Below are 27,252 nucleotides of genomic sequence, written 5' to 3'. Positions count from 1 at the left end.
TACAGACTTGCAAGGTTCTAGTATAAAAACGAACAAATGTCAAAAGTGACGTATTTTAACAAATGCATTTATTATGTTTTTTTGTCTTCTGGACTGTAAACAACATGAAAACATTTTTTTTTAAATAAGAAAAATGATAATAGGATATTTCCAAAAGCACCTTTATTACTCTTATTTATGGTATTTTAATGATTTAATAAGATGAGTTAATACCTTAAAATTACAGTTTTTTGGGGTGGGATTTTAAAAATTAATAGTCATAGTCTACATTTAATGTAGACTAAGAGAATTTTGGCTAAAATAAATCAAATATTGAATTAATTGCTTAACAAAAGAGTAGCTACTTGGTTTGGAATTCACAACTTCTTGCTAATCCTATTGATCAGAGTCTCTCTAAAGTCTCTTTGCTTGCTGACATTAGAATAATGAGAGTTTATCTGTATTTATAGGTTCTTGATAAATATTTGTTTAAGAAATCCGTTTTATCAGTGGCATATCATTAGCAGAATGATGTTTATGGCACATTAGAGGCATAAAATGCCTCAATTTAAAGTGTATTTATGTACCACTATGTGTATAAAGGCTTGAGCATTGAGGCGCAAGGACTGGAATTATGAAAGTCTGATTTTTGCAATTACATCATTACTTACACTGTAATAACTGCACTATAATATAAAGGGAGAGTGAGTTCTGGAGGTGTTGCGGACTTAACCCTGCTTTTATGTTCATTTGTCAGGAACAGCAGTGGTGTGAATATTTTATTACTAACTCCATTACTAAGTATTATCAATATAGTTAATATTTAGTGCAGTGGTGTTTCTTGCCTATAACAGGTAATGGTTCAATTTTTTAATGAAAAAGTTTTTAATGAAAAAATTAATCTTCATTTTTTTGTTTGTATGTTTCACTACTTTATTACTTTTAAAAGACCAACATATAAAACAATAGTTTTACACAACATTAAAACATTACATTGCAATTTTGTTTCAGTTTATTTTTTGCAGAGGGTGGTTGCAAATATGTGAGATGAACCATTTTCATATTATATGTTGATTACTCTAATTAAGGCAAGCAGAAGAAGTTTCATACTGAAAAAATACAATTTTTCCTAGGTCTGTCCAATACAATCTAGCTGGTAAGTGTCGGATCTTCATTTTTGGTATAAAAAATGGATCATAACCGTCTACAGCATCCAAATTTTTGTTAATATTGAGGGAGAGAGTAGAATATTGGGGATGGTAATGGGCCCTGGGTGTAACCTGAGATGTTTTATGCAGGATTTATCATCTTTCCAAGCTTTTAATTCTTTCTCACTCTTTTCAATGTATTTATATCTGACAGGGTTACACACAGGGTCATTCCTTCACCCATCAGTCCGTCCATCAGCAATGTCTGTCTCTGTGCTGCCAGAATGGAAGCAGCTCCTTCTGGAGAGAAAAAGAAGGGAGGAGGAGGAGAGAGAGAGGAGAGAAAGAGAGGAAGAGGAAAGGCTGGCCAGCATGCCTGCCTGGAAACGAGGGATCATCCAGCGCAGGAAGGCAAAACAAGAAGGCGGAGGTGACAGGGAGCGAGACAGGGAGGGAGACGGGATACAGTACGGGTTTACCAGCAGGAGCTTTGATGCGTACTGTGATGAACAGCTGATGCTCAGACAGACAGATAGTGAAATTGATACAACTTCTAAAGAAACATTCAGTCAGGTGTCTGTAGAAACCATCGGCCCCATTCGACAGAACCCTTTCATCCGGTCCCAGAACAGCTACAAGAGAGAGAACCGCAGGAGGGAGGCGGAAAGAGAGAATCATGGAAAAGAGAAAGAGACGAGTGGAGAAGATTACGTGGGGGAGAAGGAAAAAGATACACGAGGAGAGGACACCCAAAACCAGGAACGAGAGTTCTGGAGAGGCAGGGATAGAGAGATAAGATTGGAAAGAACCAGGGACAGAAGTGAAGGAAGAGAGAAAGTTGGGGTTGAAGGCATTAAGGACAGAGAGAAGGATGTTGGAAGAGGAAGAAAAGAAGGAGAAAGAGATGGAGTGTGCCTCTCTCTTTCCTCCGGCCTCCGAACTATTAAAGCAGAAAACATTATCATAATCGAGAAAGATGGAAAGACTGGCGAAAGAGAAAGGGAAGAAAGGGAAGGAGAGAGACTGGCTGAGCAGGAAGAAAAGAAAGGCATGAGGATGGATCTGAGAGAGATTTTGGCCAGTGGGGGAAATGTGACAGAAATCAAGGCTTCCGAGGTACTGATCATCAAACCATCCATTTCAGAAGAGAAAAATAGAGAAGTGGAGCAGGGGAGTGAGAGAAAGAGTAGCAAGGAGAATGTGATTGATAAAGGGAAGGAAGGAAGAGATCAGGATAGAGGGATGAAGGTAGCCGAAGTGTGGTCTGGAAACACAATAACTCTGCACGAAGACTTGTTTAAGCAAGATAAGGACAGCCTCGGAAGTGGGAGGGTCAGTCAGATCCTCAGCAAATTCGGCCAGCAACTGAAATCTCCCTGCAGGTCCAAAAGCATCGACTTCATCAGACCAGGCAAAGAAAACTCCAGAATTAGACTAATTTATGGGCAGGAGGAAGAGAGGAAAGAGGAAATGGATTCTGGAGGATTCAAGGGAGTACCTAAACGTTCATTCAGTTTCTCTGAACAGGTCGTCTCTGAGGAAAGAAAAGTAGTAGAAAGGGCTCACTCTGACCGCAGACATCCACCTCCAGTGATGATTGTGCAATCTGAGAGTGTTGATCCCAGCACCAGGAAACCTGTAAGAGTGAGAGATGACCATCAGTTGGTGATGCAAAGAAAGAGGGAAATTGAAGGCGAGGTGGAGAAAGTGGAGCCAAAAGTACAAGAGAGCAGGATAGACAGACAGGGTGACGAAGGGAAGGAGCGAGATGCGAAAGGTCAAGGTAACTCGGAAGCCAGTGGTGGGGAGGTCTTCAGCATGGCTTCAGTCAGAAAGCCGGAAGGCATTGCGTTTGCAAGGCGGATCCCAATTAGACAGGACAGGAAAGAGTTAAAGAGATTACAGGAAAACCGAGTAGTGGACCGAGACAATGTGAGTAGACCGCAAAAAGAAAGGGACAAGAACACAGAGAAGCTGCAGAGAGATTCTGATAAAGGAAGGCAAGTAGAGGTTCACATCGAGGAAAAAGCTGAATCCATAAAGCTTAGGAGAGATGGAGAGGAAGTAACGGTTGTGATGGAGTCCGTGAAGTCCTCCTGTTCATGCATACTTGATTCTCATCACTGGTCCAACTCTCACACTGTCTCAGATCATAAGACTGAAAGTCAGCAGCATCCAGCAGTCTCAGGAGTCAGACTGAGGAAGGATGATGCAACCACAGATTACTGCAAACCACAGAACCAGCCAGAACATGTTGTGCCGCCTCAAAACAGAGATGAGCGCCTGAGTAAGACGGGTATCGTGCAAGAAATAAGGGATCATAAGAATATAGGGCCAAGTCAAGAGAGTGACGCTCCTGGGAACAAAGATAAAACAGAGAAAAGTATGATTTGGCATGAACAAGAAGAACTTCTAAGAAGCACATCTATCTCAAACAGTTATCATCCCTCTTTAAAGTCAGATGAGGCTTTGGAACCTCCAGCTCCAAAGTCTCCTAAACACGCTCCCTGGATGTCTGGAGTTGCCCAGCAAGAGATTCGCATCCCAAGATCTGTCTTCTTTGGAGTTGAAGAGATGGCAGAGGAACATAAGCCAAGTCTCTCTCTGGAAGGAGAAGGACAGATTGTTGGAGGAGATAAAGAAAGAGGTGTAGAAAGGAGGGAAAGCTGGAAGGCTGGAAGACCCCTGACCAGAGTCGAGTCCTTAAGGGAAAGAATTCGCCAGAGAGAGATGGAGAGAAAGAAAAGAGGTGAAGTAGAGGGCGAGGGAGGCAGAGAGACAGACAGAAGTGAAGGCGAGGGGATGGAGAAAGGGGGAGGAGAAAAGAGGAGAGAAGCAGAAGGAGCTCAGAGATGTTCAGTGATGGTGAACAGACAGGAAGCAGCCGTACCGCAGACTCTCAGCCTTTTTGACGTCACAAAGGAAGTAAGTGTGTCAAAAGCCAGCCCCCAACTTCCTGCTTCTGTTCCTCTCTTACTGTCGCAATCGCTCTCAGCTGGACGAGAAGCTCCACAACTCTCCAACAACGGCAAGCGCTATTTGGAGCAAGATGAGGAATTCAGGCAACATCAGGACACTGACAGCTTGACGAGAGCACCAGGAGAAGAAGGAGAAACAGAGGACGATCTGCTGGAGGATAAGTACCTCTGCCCTTCCCAATCTCCATCTCCAACCCAGTCTCTTTCGCCCACTCCTTCGCCACCTCTGCCCAACTCTTTGGCAGCCATGAGTCGAATCTACAACCTGAAGACTGTGGGCTCCAGAACTGCGGTTTGCATCAGCGAGAGGAACTCAGATGTTACCTCGCACAGCAAAAAGGTCTTTCCTGAGGGGAGGTTCACCCCAAAGTCTCACTCAGTGACCCAAACCTCAGTGTCGTTAGGGACGGACAGGACTGCGAGAGACGGACAGTCAGTGCCAACCACAGAAACATCCGCAGTTCAGTCAGTGCAGCGACAACTAGGGCAACTGCAGCTCAGAGAACAGGAAGTCAAACAAAGTTCCCCTGGCAATGGAGACATGCAATATGGTCCTCAGAAAGAGACTGGTAGAAAGACAGCTGAAGGCCAGAAAAGGCCAGAGACACAAACAGAGACACAGAATTCTGAATCTCCAACCAGCTCCAGAGCTTCTCCATCTCAGCAGACAGGATCACGGATCCCAACTAAACTTCCCCAGCCCAAGTCCTTCACCATTAACGGCCGGAATGCTCAGTCCCCAGAAAACGTCCAGAAGCCACCACCATCTTCACCATCATCTCCATCATCTATTTCCCTCTCTCCCTCTTTGGCACCCTCTCCAACTCGTTCCTCTCCTCTCTTTTCCATTCGGAGTGCCTCTGGTGGTCCAGGGAAGAGGGGGACCACCATAACCATCACTCCCAGGAGGCCAGCAGCTGGGAACTCACCAACTCCAGCAGCTTCATCTCCATCAGCTTCATCTCCATCAGCTTCATCTCCATCAGCTTTATCTCCATCAGCGACCCCAACGATACCCGAGATCCCAGTTCCAATCCCAGAGACCAACAACACGGACGAGGGGCGTAAGAAGAGATACCCCACTGTAGAGGAAATCGAGGTGATTGGTGGATACCAGAACTTGGAGAACTCATGCATGGTCAAGAACAGAGGATCACCAAAGGGGGTAAGGATAGAAAATCAATACATTTTTTTAAACTAGGCTTATCTTCACACTGTTTAAATAACACAAATAGCTTCTAAAGGTAGTTTAATTGATTCAATCAAAAAGTGATTTTTTTTTTTTTCACCTATTCTTCAACATGCAGAATATATCGCAGTTCAATATGCTTGGTTCAGTTTTAGCTCTACTTAATGCCAGATTTATACCAAACAATTTTTAACCCTTTTAAACCTGAATTATGTGCCAGTGTTAAAAAATAAATAAATAAATAATAATAATGTATGTATAATGTTCTCTGTCTGCAGTGCACACAAAGGAAGACTCTAATATTATACTATAAAATCTATAATAAACAACATTAAATCCAATTAACTAAAACAAGTAACTGTTTTTTATGTCAATTGGATGCCAATTGGAAGCCTGGGCTTATAAGTTTTATTTTTAGATTTGATATATTGAAGTTTTTGTTCACAAACCTGCCTAAAAACACTTTTAAAAAGGTGTTCTAAATCACATACAATTCATGAAAATGAGCTGTGCAGTGGGTGGGGCTAAACTACTGTTTTATTGGCTTATAAACGTTTTCTTTGGCTCATTTATTGTCTAGTGTGATTAGTTACCTGTCTCAATTAGTGTTATTTGCAACAAAACATTTGAAAAAAAAAAACAAGAAAATACATGATTTCCTTTGTAATGAACGCAGGGTCTGACAGGGTTAAGCAATTTGTGAATCTCTAGGATTGCAGCATGCTCTCTTTCATCTTGATTGTTTGGTTTAAGGTGGTCAGGATGACAGGTTTTTAGTCTTGGCTCATGGGGAGTGTGAACAGCCAATAGGAGAGCTCTCCCAAGCTCTAAACAGGAAGTTGTTGTCCCCATTCATTTAAACAGGGCCCTATTCTGCTGTATCATTTTTATTTTTAAGTTTTTTTTTTTAGGAACAAACTTCTGCTTGCATGAGTGCAAATGTGTGACCAATAGTTGTTTCTGTTTGTGCTTCAATGTTTTACATTTTCTCATAAATATCCATCAAGATTGTGATTTTGGAAATAATCCAAAAAGGAGTGTAGTTGCAGTTTTGCTTGTAGTGACCCTGCAAATTGTCTTGAAATTTAGTGTTGGAATTTAGCCTTTTGAAAGTATGTTTTCTTTTTCTAAAGTCTTCCAGGGTATGGTTGCCATAACTTTAACTCTGGCCTGAAGTTCAAAGATAACACTATATTATCTGCCTTCTTGCAGCCAAAGATAAGCCTATATCTGGTTTAACCCTTTAAATTCTAGGCTGTTTTGGTGTTTTCAGTTCCTCTTTCAGGTCTTATAACACAGTAATTATATCAGACAGACACATGTCCTGATCTCTTTTACTCCAGAAGACATACGGCTGCTCAAAAATATCATCATTTAAAATGTAAAAGGAAGCAGAATTGTTTTACTTATTTTTGAATGTATAGACTTTAAATATATTCACAGCTAAGATATCTTTACAAAAATGGTTAGATTAAAGTGTTTATGAGTTAAAAGCATAAGAATATTGAAGATTTGAGTTAATTACATGGCTTATTAATTATTACTTTGATAAAATACCTGGAGAAACAGCATCAGGCGGATTTATTTTTCTTGATAATCAATAATCACACCTCTAGGATACATGCAGATTAACTTATTAAAAACCTGACACTCAGAGCAGCCTATACCTTTCAGTATTTTCAGGATCAGGACACACAAAGAAAACTACAATATATACAAAAATATAAACTATTTATTAGTATAAATAAATAAAAATTTAGTTCAGTGCAAAATAACTAGTAAGTAAAAATGTGCAGGTAAAATAAAAACTATATAAAGTAGTGCGCACACCATACCTAGCTTTAGTTTGAGTAAAGCAGGTAGTTTCACAGTTTTGAGTCTTTATTTACTGATATTATTTGATTTGAAACATCATATAAATATGTTTGAAGCACTAAAGGTAAATAATATTGGTTGGGGAAGGAGATTTTTCACTTTTTTAGGTGTTTTTTTTCTTAATGGGTTTCTTGTAGATTTAGCTTTACCGCACTGGGATGTGATTCATCTCTATTTTTAGAAAGAGTAAGCTTCGCCATTTTTTTAACCATATATGGATTATGTTTATGTGTGAAGGGATTCCTGAGTAATTAAGATGAGAACACAAGGAGAGATTTTGGATGGAAAAGCTTCAAGCATAACTAGCCCTAGCTTTAGTATCTTCGGTATCTTTATTTAGGAAGCATTGTAGTGCAGAATTTATCATTGAATATGTATCTTTTTTAACAATGCAATGCAGTAATGCAGGGGTGTCCAAACTTTTTTTGTTGGGGACCAATAGGAGAAATATATTTGAAGTCACGGGCCACAGACTCTGTAATAAAACAAATAATGAAATATAACACTTTAAATAATACATTTTCCTGATTATTTTATTTACACACCATTTTACTTGACTTACTATCTTTATCTTTGACAGTGTTGAGTAAACTAAGATTTTTTCATGATGTTTCTTAATATTAAACTCCTTAATTACGGCAACTTTTAGACTCTTCTGCACTTTTTCTGTGCTACAACGGAACACTCTCTCCGCTTTTAGACTCTTTGGCCTGTTTTTCTGCACTAGAAATGCACACTCTCTCTGTTTTTAGACTCTTTGGCCCGTTTTTCTGCGCTACAACTGATGACTCTCTCTCTGCTTTTAGACTCTTTGGCCCCGATTTCTGAGCTAGAAATGCGCAGTCTCTCCGCTTTTAGACTCTTTGGCCTGTTTTTCTGCACTAGAAATGCACACTCTCTCTGTTTTTAGACTCTTTGGCCCGTTTTTCTGCGCTACAACTGATCACTCTCTCTGCTTTTAGACTCTTTGGCCCCGATTTCTGCGCTAGAAATGCGCAGTCTCTCCGCTTTTAGACTCTTTGGCCCGTTTTTCTGCGCTAGAAATGCGCACTCTCTCCGCTTTTAGACTCTTTTGCCTGTTTTTCTGCACTACAACTGAGCACTCTCTCCGCTTTTAGACTCTTTTGCCCCGATTTCTGCGCTAGAAATGCGCAGTCTCTCCGCTTTTAGACTCTTTGGCCCGTTTTTCTGCGCTAGAAATGCGCACTCTCTCCGCTTTTACACTCTTTGGCCCGTTTTTCTGCGCTACAACTGCACACTCTCTCCGCTTTTAGACTTTTTTGCCCGTTTTTCTGTGCTAGAAATGCGCACCCTCTCCGCTTTTAGACTTTTTTGCCCGTTTTTCTGCACTACAACTGAGCACTCTCTCCGCTTTTAAACTCTTTGGCCCGTTTTTCTGCACCAGAAATGCGCACTCTCTCCGCTTTTAGACTCTTTGGCCCCGAGTTTCTGCTCTACAACTGAACACTCTCGCCACTTTTAGACTCTTTGGCCGTTTTTCTGCGCTAGAAATGCGCACCCTCTCCACTTTTAGACTCTTTGGCCCGTTTTTCTGCACTAGAAATGCGCACCCTCTCCACTTTTAGACTCTTTGGCCCGTTTTTCTGCACTAGAAATGCACACTCTCTCCGCTTTTAGACTCTTTGGCCTGTTTCTGACACCTAGCGTTCAAACTTTGAATCTCATATTATAAAAACCTGCTTAAGAGCGAGCCAACTTTCATTCTATTTCTAAAATACCTAGTTTGGACACCCCTGCAGTACTGCATATTCTGGTGCACAGGAGTGTTTCAGTGCACTGTAGTGGTTGCAGTAACAGTGTCAGGAGATCACAAGAGAGTGATCTTTCATTAGTGCTGTTAGAACATCTCCCTGTGTGACACCATCCAGGACACAGGCTCAGCTGTAAGCCAGCTTAAGCTCAAACTCTCACGCCATCCCAGCTGACAGGTGAAACAGCAGACACCCCCCCAACACACACACACACACACACACACTAACATACTGTGCATACACACACTGTAAAACAAAGGGATTTTCCAGAAGACAAAATATATATAATGATATATATGATGGAAGTCCAGGCTGGGAGACCCATTGTCACACAAGGTTTCAAGCATTTACAGCCTTAACACACTAATTATATATACAGGAGTTGGACAATGAAACTGAAACACCTGTCATCATTTTAGTGTGGGAGGTTTCATGGCTAAATTGTAGCAGCCCTGGTGTTCTTCATTAATTGCACATTGCACCAGTAAGAGCAGAGTGTGAAGGTTCAATTAGCAGGGTAAGAGCACAGTTCTGCTCTAAATATTGCAATGCACACAACATTATGGGAGACATACCAGAGTTCAAAAGAGGACAAATTGTTGGTGCACGTCTTGCTGGAGCATCTGTGACCAAGACAGCAAGTCTTTGTGATGTATCAAGAGCCACGGTATCCAGGGTAACGTCAGCATACCACCAAGAAGGACCAACCACATCCAACAGGATTAACTGTGGACGCTGTAAGAGGAAGCTGTCTGAAAGGGATGTTCGGGTGCTAACCCGGATTGTTTCCAAAAAAACATAAAATCACGGCTGATCAAATCACGCAGAATTCAATGTGCACCTCAACTCTCCTGTTTCCACCAGAACTGTCCGTCACCACAATAAATTATTGTGGTCTTAAACCAGGTGTTTCAGTTTTATTGTCCAACCCCTGTATATCACTTTTTATCAATATTTAAATTTCGATATTCAATTTTATTACCTTTTATTTTATCTCTAATAATTTTAAATATACAGTATTTTTACTTGTATACAATACCCAGTTAATATTTAAAGATTTATGTTTATTTATGAAATCAGAATACAATATTTAAAAATATAGGAAATCACCCTGGTTTACACTGAGGTTATATTAGGGTTTATGGAACATGTTTGCTTTCCCTCTTCTCAATCTAACACACACTCACACACACACTCTCTGCTGTCACACTGTCAGTAATCACTCAGTAATCGGTCAAACCGTAATCCTGAACCAATCGGAAACACCCTACCACCTCACACAGACACACCACACCCTCAGCTCGCCTCAGACACTGGGTGGAGTGTATCTAGAAAGCAGAGAAAAGCCAGTATTTAAACATAACTTGAAAGATTTACATGTCATGAAGACATCCTCTGAATCATAATAGACCATTAATGCGAGTTTGGGGTCATTTCCTGGCTTGGTTTCACTGTTTTGTGCTGTTGCATTTGCAACATGATAGCTGCTGTTGTTAAAGACTACAGTAAGATAAAAGTGGACTCGTTTTAATGTATTAATTAATATAGAATGAATGATTCTATACAGAAAAATAAGGTTACGTTCACATTAACAAGCTAAAGTGACCCAGATCTGATTTTTTTCATTGCTGTGTGAATGCGCCAAATCCACTTATATGTGGATTTATATCGGATACATATGCGATTCATGGATGTGCAACATAAATGTGAACAATCAAATCAGAATTCATGCATCTTTTTGCTTTTACACACTAGCATTAGCATAACTTAACTTGACCCTTGGAACTCCACACAGAATATAATATGAGGCAATATGTAGATTTTTCACATTAATTACATTTAAAAATGTACAAATGTACATTAGCACAAATGCATCGTACTGTATTTGAGGATACTACATAAATACATGTTGACACATTTTAAGGCGAGTGTGGTTAGCACCTAGAGATGTGGTTAGCACCATGCTAATTGTTGGGATACAGGATTAGGCAATATTTAGCTATATTATATTTGCATTAAACTGGAGGTATTCAATTATGGGCACTTATCAATATAGCAACATAACATAGGCTACGTTCACATTACCAGACTGAAGTTACTCAAATTAGATTTTTTTGCTCAGTGTTGCTCAGATCTGATTTATTTTCATTGCTGTGTGAACGTGCCAAATCTGACTTTTTTCAAAACAGATTTGAGCCACTTCCATATGTGCTGCAAAACTGAGGCTTCAGGTCAGGTAACAAGTTGATTGGGAGTGTCTAACTGGTCTGTAAAAGCCAGAACTGCTAATGAATACTAAGGGATCAAATACTTATTTCACTCCATGAAAATCAGCAAGGGATCAAATACTTCTTGGACTCACTGTAATATATAAAAATGTTTCAACTCACATATTTTCAACAATCACCCCCTGCAAAAACTACAAAAACTAAAACAAAATTGCAATGTTATGTTTTTTTTTTTTTCTTTTTTTTCCCTTGGCCCAACCACCACCCCCCCCTCTTCGGAGGACAATTAATACTTTATTTTTATTTATTTATTTATTTATTTATTTATTTATTTTATTTATTATTATTATATATATATATATATATATATATATATATATATATATATATATATATATATATATATATATATATATATATATATATATATTTTGTGTAGATATAGTTGTGGGAGTTCAGGGTTGGAGGGATCGGAGTGTGAGGTACAGGAGGGGGGTACAAGAAGAAGAAAAAAAAAAAAAAACTAAACAAAAAACAAACAAACAAACAAAAAATAATAATAATAATAAAATAAAATAAACATAAAATAAACAAACATACATACATACACATACTCACATATCTAACTATACATATGCTTATACATATACACACATACATAAATATACATACATATTAACAGTGTTGGGAGTAACGGCGTTACTAACGCCGTTACTTTTTTTCAGTAACGAGTAATCTAACTAATTACTATGACTGTAACTATAACGCCGTTACCATTTCCGACACCCCGTTACTGCACGTTACTTTAGCAGCTCTATGAACTTTTTTTTATTTATTTCGCTTTGCCCTGGTTAACCCCTCCTCTGTCCGGTGAACTTGAGCTTCTGGCCGCTGTGCCTGTGGTTTGGCGTGGTGAAGTGAGGCACAATTGTGACGATTTGCGTGCTCTAATCAATTCAGTGATTGCCGTGGACAACCCAAGTTCCGAATTAAGGATGTTAAGCTCTTTTTAGCTGCTCCGGTTTTTGTGGTGCTGCTGCTTTCTATTTTAGAGCTTAGATTCTCTGCCCGAATCCCACCTGACCTGAGGACCGACCCGAAATCAGGCTCCTATTTTTATTTTATATAAAGCTCTGGTGTGATAATCACAATGTTGCTAAGTAACCAATTATTATTGTTCACTAAAGCGAACGAAATAGCGAAAATTGAAAGTGAAAAACATTTGTGTTAACTGAATCTAATAAAAACGGTAATTAAAAGGAAAAACATAACTATCTCGAACTGTATTTTGTGTTTATAAAACTAACTAAAACGAACTGAAATTACTGATAGAATACCCTCATTTTCGTGTTTAATTTATTTATAAGCGCTGTTGTACAGCGCTGTTGTACAGCGGGAGGTGTTGTGCCGAGCGCGCGGCACCTCGTGGTCCGTTAGTTCTTGTGTAAAGCGCTCGCGCTAGCAAGCCCACCCTAAAATGAACAGAAAAAATAAAAACAAAATAAAATTAAACTATAATAAAAATGAAAACTGTAATCACGTAGCTCTGGGCGCACGTGAACGCCTCCGCGTTTGACTTGCAGCATTGTGTGTAGCTGTTCTTAAAAATCATTTAAATTAAATAATAGTTCTATGCTTCTATGTTACAGTGTTAATTAACATAATTCTGATTATATTTCGCTCATTCAATCAGCCCGAAAACAGACAGTTTATGGGGCGGATCGGGTCAGGCTCATAATGACAGTTTATGGTTCGGGCTTGGGCAGAATGTGCACGGGCTCCGGCTGGGTCGGATTTTTTGGGCCCGATCTAAGCTCTATTCTCTTTTGGTGAAGCTGTTATATTAATACCATTTTAACGGGCATTAAATTGTTGTTTTTGTCCATTATTTTGTTTTATATATACATATTTCTTTTGAGTGTGGCTTGGTTTGTTAAATTTCATCCCCAGACGCGTTTTTCCGCTTTTTTCAGTATTACAAGTTTTAGTAATTTTCTTTGGTTGTGTGGAGAATTTCGTTTTATTTTTTTGAAATTCGTTAGATTATATTTTTGTCAACATTTTGGGTTTATTTTCGTTTGTTATTTGTCTAATAATAATAGTAAATGCATAATTGATTTCCTTTTTTTGACGGGCGAATAATAAAAAGTAACGCGATAGTTACTTTTACTGGTAACTAATTACTTTTATAGTGGAGTAACTCCGTTAGTAACTCAGTTACTTTTTTGGAGAAGTAACGAGTAACTATAACTAATTACTTTTTCAAAGTAACGTGCCCAACACTGCATATTAATACATACACATAAATACATACACACGCACAGTTACTTCTATTCTATTGTTTTTTGCAAAAATATGTCATGTGTTACGGATTATGTCATGAAATGCCTACCAATGTTATGTTTTAATGTAATGTAAAACTATTGTGTTTTTTATGTTGTTTTTTTCAAAAGCATTAAAGTAGTGAAACATAAACAAAAATTGAACATGTATTTTTATATGGAAAATAAGTGAATACTAATCCTAATTGAAACATTACCTGTTAGAGGTAAGGAACACCATTGCACTAAATATTGATAGAATAATTAGTAATAGAGTTAATAATGAAATATTTACACTGCTTGTTAGGATTTTTTTGGTTTTAGACATTTTTTGGATAATTAAACATGCACTGATGCACTGACAAATGAACATAACAGGAGGGTTAATACTCTCAAGTGCAGAAACTCAAGTATTTATAGAATTTTCCACGTTTGCATCGTGTAGAGATCTGTATCTGCTTGTTTTCTCTGTGTCTCTGGACGTGTTTTCTGCTTTATTTCGCTGCAGGCGCTGGATGAGGTCAGATTTCTTGCTTAGTCAGGTTTTCTGACATCATTTCAGCGCTTATTTCCAGTGGACGCATCCTTTCATACTAATTAGGACACTGGAGCACAAAGAAGCCTCTGAGAGAATCAAGGAACAACATGAACGAGTTTGTCCTGCTTTTCAGTCAGTTAATAGACCAGTTCAGGCCGACGGCCAAACGCTATACACTGTTCCTCCAGACTTCACTTCCTGTTCAAATAATCAGCATCAAAAAGACCTTTAAAACTGTCCTCTGATCAGCATCACCTACATCATACATATAGAGCGCTATCTCACACCCTGCTAACGGGTTATTTCCACTCCGTCCTCCTGCCTGGTTTAAATAGCAGCAGAGCTTCTGAATATATCTACACTGATGGGCGTGGTGTTCTGGAAATGAGGTGTGTTCAGGTACATTTCTGGAGTTTTGCTTGTTTATCTTGATAACAGAAAACACAGGAGCTCCACTGACTGATTAAAACAGTCAACAGTCAGACATTTATCGCTATCTCTGCAACACAGGTCCACAAAACCAACTTTTACATCAATAATAAACAGAATAGTAAATAAAATAACATTGCTGTTCCTCTGCTGAGAAGCGTTTGTTGGACATGTCCAGGTAGCTGCACCGTTAAAATAGCAATACACCAAAGTCAAAGCTCACCTGACTCTTAAAGAGAATGATGAGCAAGAGACACTCTGATTGGTTTATGTCACGTTACGCCCAAAATGATGAATTATTAAACACACCCATGATTAATTAAGAGAATTTTACACATTTTGAGCTGTGCACGGCATACTTTTCCCATTGGTAAATGGATTGCCTATAAATCGATATAATATAATAGAATTTAATATAATAATATATGATCAAATAGTCTCATCAAATGTGCTGCCTTGTATCTACTAATGTGTGACTGTAACTCTGTGTCAGTGTATATCAGTATCACAGTATCGACATTTGTAGTGTTATATTCATCCTAATTAAAGACATTAAACAAATATAATGTGCCTAAAATAATAACACCAACAAATATATGATTCTGCAGCTCTTTACTGAACACACTCATTCAACACTCAAATTGATAAAAGTAAAGTTACCCCCCAAACGCCGCTAAGTACTAGCTAGCTCTTTCACCGTTCAGAGCTGAGTATTATCTGTAGCCTGTAGGGTGCTGTTAACCCTGGCTAGCACTGCTGGAGCAGTATTAGCATAAGCCATTAACCGTGCTAAGATCTAGCTCTCTCGCCATTCAGAGGTGAGTATATCGGACTGTTGCCTTCCCGTTCACTGTGTTAAAACAAGCTACATGGGACAAACCGCTAGCTAATATTACCCTGGCTTACCAGAACACTCAGGGTTCCTCAGTTAGCGCTAGCAGTTAGCTGCTAATGATAATGCTGCTGCACCCAGCCTTAGTGTAAATCTGGAAATCTAAGGTCACTGTAAATAACAGGAAGCGCTTTACTCACCCAAATAAACTTTTCAAGTTTTCAGGAGAAAAATATATGTAGATTAACACCCACTGCTCATTTGACTTTAAAAGAAAAGTTTTTTTTAAAGATTTACAGTTTTGTTAACTAAGGTACCTAAGGTACTCCCCCCGTGGGGACACATGGCGTCACCCCTGTTCCTTACTAGTGTCGCATAATGCATCTCATCAATCCCTGCGCCTTGTAGTGTGGAAAATATATGGTAAGATAAGGGATTACATTAAAATCATGGCCAGAAATGACCTTATCCAGTTTAAAGGGCTTGAACGGCCAGTAGAACCAGATAGACCTTCATGTTCTCACGCTTCCACATTGTTTACTATAAGCTGACTCAGAGCACTTTGGCAGAAAGTGGCTCGACTGCATATTTTCTGAGGAGTCAACCCATCCAGTGTGACCAATGTTTTAACACTGCTGTTTTTAAGCTAAAAACAGATGATGACTTCAGTCTGAGAGAATTATAGCACTGAATTACAGCATTTGTTTCTATATTGCCCATTGTCTTTACTTAGTAAGAAGAGCCCTTTAATATAAATGAGCTCCTCTAATCAATCAGAGGTCAGTTTAAACTTAGTTTAAAACAGTGTATTTATTTTATCTATGCTGTATTTATTTAGAATATGTAGATTTGTTTTTTGAAATATTTTATTTCCAATCACTGAATATTTGTAATAATTAATAGTTAATTGCTCTTTAAAAGTAATGTGTAAATGATTTTTTACACTATTATATATTTTTTTTATTGTATCATTTAATGGTCTTAAAATATCAACAATATAATTTATCACAATTATTTCTGTGACATAATATAATTTAAAAGATTGTTTTTTTGTGAGAGAAAACGTCACTCAAGCAGGCCATAAAAAAATAACACTACAATTCTTTTAAATGTAAGATAAAACCAAACTTGATCAGTTCTGCTTTCTCTACACTACTTAAGAGCACAGTATCATGACAGGATGAATTCTATTGTGTTTACAAAAGTAAGAAGAGCTCATTAATATGAATGAGCTGGAATGTAAACTTAGTTTAAAACAGTTGGTTTATTTTTTCTATGTTGTATTTATTTAGGATATGTAGATTTTTTTAAATATCTGTAATAATTAAAAGCTAATTTCTCATTAAAAGTAATGCATTTTATATTATAATTGTATCTATATCATTTAATGATCTTATTATCACAACTATTTCTGTGACATAATATAAATTAAAAGATAAAGAAATAAAGAAACACTAACACTCCAGTTCTTCAAATGTAAGATAAAAACACACATTATCAGTTCTGCTTTCTCTACACTACTAAAATGCTCTCTATCACGACTGTAGCTTTCATGGGATCTGAGCTACTTCCTCTGTTTAAACCCACAGTTCCTTTAACAGTTTCATTACCAGAACCCATTTAATCACATTTAACAATGTGATACAGAATAGTGCAAGTTTACTATTATTTGTTATTACCCCACCATCAGTCTATTATCACTCCTTCCTCCTGCCTGGTTTAAACAGCAGCAGATCTTCTGAATATATCTACACTGATGGGCGTGGTGTTCTGGAAATGAGGTGTGTTCAGGTACATTTCTGCAGTTTTACTTGTTTATCTTGGTAACAGAAAACACAGGAGCTCCACTGACTGAATAAAACCTAGACAGACGCCAACAGTCAGACATTCATCACTACCATGATAACACAGCAGCACAAACCCAACTTTTACATCAACAATACACAGAATAGTAAATAAAATAACATTGCTGTTCTCGTAAATGAGCTGCTGGAGCTCCTTCACAGCGTCAACCAGCAGCTCAGTTTCCTCTGCTGAGAAGAGTTTGTTGAACACGTCCAGGTAGCTGCACCGTTACAATAGCAATCCACCAAAGTCGGAGCTCACCTGATCTACTCTTAAAGAGAATGATGAGCAAAACACTCTGATTGGTTTATTTCATGTTACGCCCAGAATAAACCACAACCATGATTAATTTGGATAATTAGTACATGCCTTTTGTGCGCTTTGAGCTGTGCAAGGTGTACTTTTCCCGTCGTTATGATAGCAAAGACACACTGACCTACTGCCCTAAATCAAGCTGCAATGTATGTGATTAATGGTTCGCCTATATATCAATAAAATATGTATTATGAATTGTGTATTAGGTTTTTCTTAATGTGCTTCAACAGTCATTCATTAATTAAACACATTAAATGAAACTTAATGTTAACTAATTTTAGATTTTTTTTTTATTTAACAGTTTCTTTGATTTTACCAAATTAAAAACCTCTGGAATATAATCAAGAGGAAGATGGATGATCACAAACCATCAAACCACCAAACTGAACTGCTTGAATTTTTTGCACCAGGAGTAAAGCAGCATAAAGTTATCCAAAAGCAGTGTGTAAGACTGGTGGAGGAGAACATGATGCCAAGATGCATGAAAAAAACTGTGATTAAAAAACAGGGTTATTCCACCAAATATTGATTATTTCTGAACTCTTAAAACTTTATGAATATGAACTTGTTTTCTTTGCATTATTTGAGGTCTGAAAGCTCTGCATCTTTTTTGTTATTTAAGCCATTTCTCATTTTCTGTAAATAAATGCTCTAAATGAGAATATTTTTATTTGGAATTTGGGAGAAATGTTGTCTGTAGTTTATAGAATAAAACAACAATGTTCATTTTACTCAAACATAAACCTATAAATAGTAAAATCAGAGAAACTGATTTAGAAAATGAATCACTGAAATGCACTTGTTCTTAAACTATGCAAACTACAGGATACAGGAGAGCGAGACAGACAGAGAGAGAGGGAGACAGGTACATTCAGTAAAGGAAACTAAAGTTTATGTACTCTTAAGTCTCAGTGTCTTTTAGTTCCGTTAGCCTTTTTTAGCCTCCATGTGACTCACTCACTGACAGTGCTGTAGCTACTTCCTCTTTAAGGCCTGCTCACTTCCTGTTCTGCAGGGGAAAGAGCAAGACGACCACAACAAACCAGATAAACTCAGAATGATCAGCATACAGCGGTGTTAATCTTTAACATGATAAACAACAAATGGTTTATAATAATGTTAGAGGAGAATTCTGGTGTGAAATGGAAATGAGTTTTAATGAAACATGATAATGAATATGATCTTTTGTTTAATAGCCCACCTCCATTTACCCTCAGTATTCCTAAATACAGTGCTTTTAGTCAATGCTACCAAATAACAGGCTTACAATGCAAGTGATAGGGCCATAGAGTTACCCGTGCTAATAAATGGCTATTTTTGCACCATTACAGACATCCCAAGTTGCAAAAATTTATTTCAGGAAGCTACCACTGGACCTAGATTTGGACATATATACATAAATGTCACATTAACTAACCTCAACATGCCTTTTTCAATCATTTAATACTCCGTGAACAATGCAGATATAACCATTACAAACTGTACAGCGAGCAAGACTTTAATTGTTTTTTACTTTTACCAGACATGGATATACTTTAGAGTAGTCTGAGGTGAAATAAGATTTGATGGGAGCCATGATGCTCCTGAATGCATCCCATTCAGGAGGGGAAAAAACACTGCCAGCACACACTAAAAACTGATTGGTTTGACTCACAGACATTTTGCATAGAACAGGCCAATCAGAACCCTCTCTGTTTTGCATGCGCTTCATTAATATGCACCCGAGGGGAGCTCCTTCCTCTCTCTCTGTTTGGGTAAAAAGTTTGTGTAGCATGTGCGCACATTTGTGTTCACTCTTGGGCCACTCACTCGTTTTAGATTATAGGAGGTTTTATCTGACTTGCAGGGATCAGGAAACCGTAATTGATATGCTGTAAACTACCGCAACTTCCAGGAGACTTGGGACGTCTGGTATTAACGAGCTCAAAGTATTTCCACACTTTATAGGTAGAATTCTGAGGGCCCTGACATTTAAAAAGAAGTATGGATTGATTAAAAATACAGTTTATACATACAGTACCTTCAGGTAGTTTATTAAAGGTCTCTAAGTTGTTCAACCTCCATTGTCTGCAGTATCTACTAAAAGAAAATCCTCAGAAAAACAGGTTGATCAGAGAGATGTTCTTGTTAGCTAAGGAGGAGCTAACAGCTCTGTGTCTGCTTCTTCGGCTTCGGTTTACAGAGCTAGTAAGCATTAGCTATCTTGTGTAGGCATCGTGTTTGCGTTGGATTCTATGATATAAAGCGAACTCTGGGGCTTCGACGTGGGGAAACCATGTCTGAGGTACGAGTTTAGTAACTTTAGTTTAGCTGAAAGAAACGTTATCAGTGCTGGGGGTGGGTTGGGGGTTGGAAATGGCGACGCTCAGCCATGCGGGGGAGGGGTGTGGTGGTGGTTATCCGCTCGGCTGCAGGGAGGGGTTGGGTTAGTGCTGGAAGAACGGCCAGAGGTGGAAAAAGGACTGAAAAATTGTAATTAAGTAAAAGTACCTTTACTTTGCTAAAAATCTACTCAAGTAAAAGTAAAAGTACCCATCTAAAAATCGACTCGAGTAAAAGTAAAAAAGTACTCAATTTAAAATGTACTTTGAGTAAAAGTTACATAGTTACTTTTAATTATTTGATGTGGAAAAAGTACAACAAAATATATATTAAATTGTTTTAATAAACTATTATTCCACATAATAATTTGGATCTTTCAGGCAGTATTTGTTCAGATCACCCCATAAAACATTTTCAAGTGGTATAGGTTTCTATGTTCCATTTTTTCTTTACTGTTAAAAGGTTATGGTCATACAGGCGACTATAAACCATATTTTTTATCTTGCCATTGCTCTGCTTTAACTGCTCTTTACATGTTTTTTTAACATCCAAGCAAATCTGTTTAATGTTTCCAATAAAACTTAAGGAAATCATTAAAAACATGAAATCATACAAAAAAATGTTTTACGCATGCGCAGTGCCGTGAAGAAGCATATATTGATGGGTACATTACTTGACAGAACACCGGTTTCCCCGGTTCAGACAATTAATTTTTTCCCAGCATTAAGGTTAGGTGCTGTCTGCTGCAGTGCTATTAGCCAATCAGAAGTGATGTATTTGCACGTATGAATATTCATGAGCAAGAGCCCGAAACCTCTCTTTTCTTCAGATACCAGTAATTCAGTGATGTAAAGTTTTTTTCTCTAAAAACAGCTCACATGGATTCATTCATACTAGAGACACAACTAGACATTTAAAAATAAATAAAAAAATGAGGAAATGAGATAGTTAAGAACACTGTTTCAGTACAATCTAATGTGAGGTTGGACCATTAATTTGATTGAAAATCTGAATTTTAAGTGTATTTACTTTCATTGTAGTTCAGTACAGTGCAGTTCTATTGCAGTTCTATTGTCTGAACTTGCAGTGTGTGCTGTAGAAGTGATATATCTGTCTGTGTCTATTTTCACAGTTTCTGCCTCAGCAGCTGATATAAACCCAGAACAGCAACACTTACTGCCTCGTGTGCTTCCTTTAACAAATTTACAGTTAAAGCTGATTCATGCACAGCCTATCCGGTCGCAGTGTTAGCACAAATTAGCCTAAAAATGGCTGCTGGGCCTAAATAAAGATAGTTTTTCTAGGTAAAGAAGACTAAGGAAATCATTTCATAGATGTGTATAGGCACATTCTGCTTGTCTACTCGCTGTAGAGAAATACTGCCAATAGAACTGCCCCCAGTACTGAGCTGTAGAGCAGTGGAGGAACTCTGGAGTGTTCTCTGGAATGATGGTGGTGTTCTATTGCTAAATGCAATCAAATCCTCACAGCAATGCTCTAAAATCTAGTAGAAAGTCTTCTCTGGTCAGTAGAGACAGTTACTCCAACAAAAGCAGGATAAACTCTTTTTAATACCCTTAACCTCACAGCCCTCTGTAGGTCATGGTCAGGTCATTGTCATGTTGCATTACCCAGACTCTCTTCAGCTTTAAATCACAGACTGCTGCCCTTATATTATCTAGTAAATGTTTTGAAATAGTACGCTTGAATTTGTTCCCTTAATAATGCAAAATAATCCAGGCCCTCGAGAAGCAAAGCAAAACCAAACCATGATGCTCCCACCACCATGCTTCACAGCTGGGATTAGATTTAGGTTTTGCTGTAAGGCGACAGTGTTACCCACCCTGCCACCCGGCCTAATGCTACTACTTCCTGGTCAATTTAAGCTGAATTTAAGCTGAGATAGGTCTACTTAGCACAAAGACAGACCAATCTAGAGCTGGATCTACAAAAAATGCGATTTTCGATTTTAAATTCCCCCCTACTAAAAATTTAACTACAGATGACAAAGAGATGATAAACTTTTTGGTTTACTTTTTTTTTGCTTTCACTTAATTATCTCCTTTGGGCTTAAAGTGCAACCAGAAACAAGCTTGTAGATGAGATGGCAGACTATACCATAGACTATATTGTAAATAGTGAAAACATACTATAATTTTTTAGGATTCTTTATTGAACATAGATTAGTTTCAAACTGGCATTAACAAAATATATCAAATACAAAATAAAATAAAATAAAAGAAGCAAATAAGGCATTTAAAAACTCTATATAAAACACCACTAAAAAATTAAAAAGATATTTTATGAATTATCATGTGATCTGTGTGGTGTTCAGACGCTTTGGGTTAAGATAAGAGCCGAATCAGACAATAAGTCTATTCATAAATTGATGATCAATGATTCAAAACATTGTTTAGAAACCTAAGCATTGATATCACACTCTAGCGGGTAGGTACTGGATGTTTAAACTGAGAGAGAAAACAATTTTTTATAAAAACACATCGTCCTTAAATGTATCTTTGAATTGATCGATAAAATCAATATATCGCCCAGCTCTAGACAAATCAGTATGCTCTCTGTTACACTCTTGCTTGTGTTGGTTACTTAATTACACACTTCAACTATTCTTGTTCAGTGTTTTTCTAAAACAGGTTACATTAATATCATGTATACAATCTTTCCTACCTCTGCAAGTTTTATCTAAATAGGGATTGATGTACTATCAGGTCTATCAACATTTTTTTTGTTGCTTTTTTCCTGCTTCATTTTGTAAATGTATCTTCTGAGGTCTTCTTAAAACTGTTTGCATTCAGACATGGTTCACTTTTGGGAAAAAAAAAAAACAAATCTGTCAATACTCAGGTGAAAAGCCTCAGTGCTTCTAATCTCAGTCTCTCCTCTGTAACTGTATTGAATCTCTGTTTCTCAGGCGTCGGTGCGTTTCGAGTCTCAGCTGGAGCGAGTTTGTGAGTACCCGTCGGAGGACTCGGTGCTGGCCTCGATGCCGGCCGGCGGAGACGAGCCGGGGGGTGAGGACGGGAGGACAGCAGATAGAAACGATGAGGGACAGGAGGAAGAGGAGGACGAGGAAGGTGGAGCATTCGTCTCCAGTGGTGCCAAGAGCGTGGGGACGAGTACAGGAGCAACTCGAGTTCTCAGAGTCGGTCAGTACGCTCCTATATATTCCCATAACCCATAAAATACAGATTATTCATAAACAATATAAATAAATTTCAATAAAATTCATAAATATATGTTTTTTATGGGAAACACTGACAAAATGACATTTTAACACAATGAACAGTAGTCTGTGTGCAGCTTATTATATAACAGTGTACATTTATTCTTCCCTCAAAATAACTCAATATACAGCCATTAATGTTTAAACCACCATCAACAAAAGTGAGTTCACCCCTTAGTGAAAGTACATATTGTAGTTCATGTACTTATCCTTGTACTTCTCACCAGATTGACATCTGAACCAAACTAATTAGTCTTAGTCTCATCAGTCCAATTAGACATGGTTCCAGTAATCCATGTCCTTTGTTGACTTGTCTTCAGCAAACTGTTTGCAGGCTTTTTTGTGTACAGACTTTAGAAGAGGCTGCTCGAAAATAACCTCTGTCATAAATTCACAGTTATTTAGAAGGAAATTTCCTTACTTGGGTGTCTAGTGGTCCAGTAGTCTAAAGCTCTGCCACTATCATCGGGAGATAAATGCTTTGAATCCTGGTCATGCAGCTTGCCATCAGCTGCCAGAGACCTGAGAGAGCACAATTGTCCTTGCTCTCTCTCTGGGTTGGTACAGTAGATGGCGCTCTTCTCTTTCCCCTCATCACTCCTAGGGTGATGTGGATCAGAATAAGGCTGCGTCTGTGAGCTGATGTATCAGAACCAAGTCCCTGCACTTTCCTCCAAGCGTTAGCGCTGTGATGCTACTTGGTTATGCTGTATCAGCAGCAGTTCAAAAAGAGGTGGAGTCTTTTTCTGAGTATTGGACAGAAAAAATAGAGAAAATGAGAAATAAATTGATAGGAATTTTTTTTAACTGACTTTTCTTATCTGTTCTTTTTTTCCAGACGAGTCGTGTCGACGTTAAGCGCTGCTCTTGCCGAGCTGTTCTCCGGCTGAAGTGTTCAGTGATAAACACGGCTGTACCTGAAGATGAAGAAGAATGTTTTAGAGTTATTTGAAGGAACTGCTGTTTGCTTGAAAATAATTTAAATCAGAAGAACTTTTCTAACATTAGTTGTGCAGTTAATGATACTTGAATGAGATTTTATTTTTTCGTTTTCTGGGGATTTATCAGTGCAGATGTATTCACACGCTCTGTTGCTATTGAAACGACACAGTTGAAAGGCAGGAAAATAGTTGATTTATGACTAGATTTGAGAATTTTCTCCTGCCAAGACATATTATTTTTTGCAGCACACATTTAAATCAATAGTGTAATCAATATATATTTTTTAAAAAGCTGCTGCTGTTTAATGATTATTCCATCAATACACAGTAAAAGCACTGGTACTACTGTGTACCAGATTATTATGCAAATTATATTTTTCCTGATGAAATTTTTCCTAAATGATTGTTGCAAGAGTATGCATCCAATTTTATTGTACAAACCTCCCGATGATATCATATATATTCTTCAAAAACAAACAAAAAAAACCTCAAAATGCACTGTTCTTAATTATTATGCACAGCAGAGTTTAAAACATTTTATTGTAGGTTGTAAAGAACTAAAAATGGTCACTTATTGGAATTGCAGCATTAAGAAGGTTTTACATTCACTAAAATCAAAAGCTATTTTAATCAAAAACATCCTAACAGGCCAAGTTACATATTAACATAGGAACCCTATTTTAGAAACTCTTAAGTTTTCGTGAAATATCTAATGTATTCATAGTGCAATGCTAACATGCTAACAGCTAACATTAGCGGCGAGTTAGCTATTTAGCTAGTTAGCTGTTACCGGTGAGAGAACTAAGGTTAGCAGAGAGCTATATAACACAGTAACGTTAGCAACGAGTTAGCTACATTGACAAATTATTTTCTACCAAAGAAAATATGACTACATTTTTGGGTCTTAAATCATATTTTTGCGGTCTAATAAAGGTCTTAAAAAGCATTAAATTTGACTTTTAAAATGGTGCAAGAACCCTGTGGTACTTTGCCTCATATAGACTATGATATAAAATCTAGTTATACAACAAATTGTCGCTTTTCGGCATCAGAGACATCCTTTTTCTTTCCCATATTGCTTGAAACCTGTGACCTGCTTAATGATGTGGAACATCCTTCTTATGTAGTTTTCCTTTAATTGGGCTCACCTGGCAAACTAAGCTTTATGACACTTTGCAATCATTTGTGACAATTAATTATGACAATTTGCATAATAATTTGGAACACAGTGTATGTGAGTGTGTATGGCAGTTCAGACCATGAAGAATAAAAACACAGGAAGTGAAGTGAAGTGAAGAACAGCACCATCAGAAACCACAGCGTTTCTGCAGCACAAAACTTGTGAGGCCTTCACACGTGATCAGAGGTTCCTGCAGCTCTGTGGACTCAAACTGCTCTGTTTTTTTTTTTTTTTTTATAAATTATGTAATTATGATTTTTGGAGGGAATTTGTGATGCTTAGGTTGTACAGAGTGATATGTTGAAATAGAAACTGTGTAAATACATGTTTAGATATATTTTAAATTGAATTATACAACCTAGACAGAGAGATCCACACCCATTTTATGCTTTTATGCAACAATTTCATAAGCCCTGGAATAGAACCCTGTGGGACTCCACAAGACAAATACATTTTTCTATAGTATATTTTCTGCATTAGGATAACTAATAACTAAACAATAATAATAAAGGGTTCCCAGGGCTCGATGGGTTAAAGCACTGGATAATAAACAGTGTTATTGTGTATATTTCAGGATATACAGATACTGATTTATAGTTTTGATCTGAATAAAAGTCTATACAAGAGTTTTAAGAAAGTGTTTATATACTTGGGTAAAAATACATTTCTGTTTGTTTTTCTTTTTTAAATCGTGGTTGAAGAAGCTGGCTTCAAAAGAGAAATATAAATAAAACGTAATATAATAAAGCAGTGTGTTTTAAATTGTTTGCTCGGACTGATCTTTGCTCTGCTAAATTCTCTTTGGTGCACACCCTTCACTATTTATTATTCATTCACTGCCACCTAGTGGCTGAAACATGTAACTTAACTGCAAATCTCTCAAAAGTTATATGCCCAGTAATATATAAATTTTAGTTGTATAGTATACATATAAACAATCTAAGAATATTTTAGAAAGTCTTTTGTGTGTATATATACGGAAGACTTTCTTTAATTTAAAAATATTCTTAGATTGTTTACATATATATTATATGACTACAAATTCATGTTACTGATATATGTTATATATATATTATATGTTACTATAAATATGCTATATCCTCCCGAGACCCAGACTTTTTGGACAGTGTGCATTTTAAATAAAACAATGTTCTCATGAAGGCCCCAAATAATTAAAGAAAAATATTTTTAGCTTTCTACAGTAAATAAATAAACTAGTTTCTAACATTAAAATCCAGGTTCATGTTTCTGTCTGGAATGGCTGTAGAGACTCTAACAAATTAAGAGTAATTTTGTCATGTAACCACTAAAAGTCAATGTTTAAATAAATTAATGTGTCAGGGTGCAGAAAAGCAGAAATATAATGTCCCCATATGTGGACGCTGGGTCTCTAGAGGATATACATATATATACATATGCTTACCTTTCAAAGTAAGTCAATGTATTGTATCAATGTGTCAATGTAAAATATTTTATTTCATAGCTTTTTGGAACATTTCTATTGGCTACATTACTCTACAATATAAATAACAACTGCCAGTCAAAAAGTGACAAAACTTGTGTGGACAAAGTGTAAAAATATATTTACATAACATTATCCTTATTTATTGACCACATAAATGTACTTATATTATTGATTGACTGAACGCAGCAGCACGTCTGGTCTTCAACCAGCCAAAACGGGCACATGTCACTCCGCTGCTCATTGAGCTCCACTGGCTACCAGTTGATGCTCGCATCAAATTCAAAACTCTTACAATCACCTACAAGGTGATGACAGAACAGCTCCTTCCTACCTGCACTCGCTCCTGAAGGCTTACGCTACCTCCCGGCCGCTGCGCTCCTCCAATGAACGTCGCCTCGCTTTGCCAAACACTCACACAAAGCAATCCAGACTGTTCTCATACAGAGTTCCCCAATGGTGGAACAAACTACCTTCCACTACCAGATCGGGAGAATCTCTCACTATCTTTAATAAACTCCTGAAGACAGAGCTCTTCAAAGAGCACTTACTCTCCTAACACCTCTAACTAACTACCTTCTACTACCAGATCAGGAGAATCTCTCACTATCTTTAATAAACTCCTGAAGACTGAGCTCTTCAAAGAGCACTTACTCT

At 37.5% G+C, this 27,252-nt stretch overlaps 1 protein-coding gene across 1 annotated transcript; it reads left to right on the top strand.

Annotated features, from left to right (window-relative positions):
* Window positions 1–1,499: 1,499 nt before the first annotated feature.
* Window positions 1,500–25,880, top strand: LOC125780503 (zinc finger CCCH domain-containing protein 13-like). The gene is made up of 3 exons (XM_049472738.1): window positions 1,500–5,270; window positions 22,701–22,935; window positions 23,851–25,880. The coding sequence occupies exons 1-3, from the start codon at window positions 1,500–1,502 to the stop codon at window positions 23,868–23,870; spliced, it is 4,026 nt and encodes a 1,341-aa protein (XP_049328695.1). The 3' UTR covers window positions 23,871–25,880.
* Window positions 25,881–27,252: the final 1,372 nt, after the last annotated feature.

The sequence above is a fragment of the Astyanax mexicanus genome, unplaced genomic scaffold (genome assembly GCF_023375975.1).
Source record: "Astyanax mexicanus isolate ESR-SI-001 unplaced genomic scaffold, AstMex3_surface scaffold_31, whole genome shotgun sequence".
Classification (NCBI taxonomy): Eukaryota; Metazoa; Chordata; class Actinopteri; order Characiformes; family Acestrorhamphidae; genus Astyanax; species Astyanax mexicanus.
The sequence above is the reverse complement of the archived record's forward strand: the minus strand, read 5'-3'. Positions and strand labels throughout refer to the sequence as shown.

What these genes read in the sequence shown, in the direction of transcription:
- LOC125780503 (XM_049472738.1), top strand. Translation starts at nt 1,500, where the DNA reads ATGCCTGCCTGGAAACGAGGGATCATCCAGCGCAGGAAGGCAAAACAA. An exon ending in ACAGAGGATCACCAAAGGGG is followed by an intron (nt 5,271 to 22,700) that starts GTAAGGATAGAA and finishes TCTGTTTCTCAG; the next exon opens with GCGTCGGTGCGTTTCGAGTC. An exon ending in AACTCGAGTTCTCAGAGTCG is followed by an intron (nt 22,936 to 23,850) that starts GTCAGTACGCTC and finishes CTTTTTTTCCAG; the next exon opens with ACGAGTCGTGTCGACGTTAA.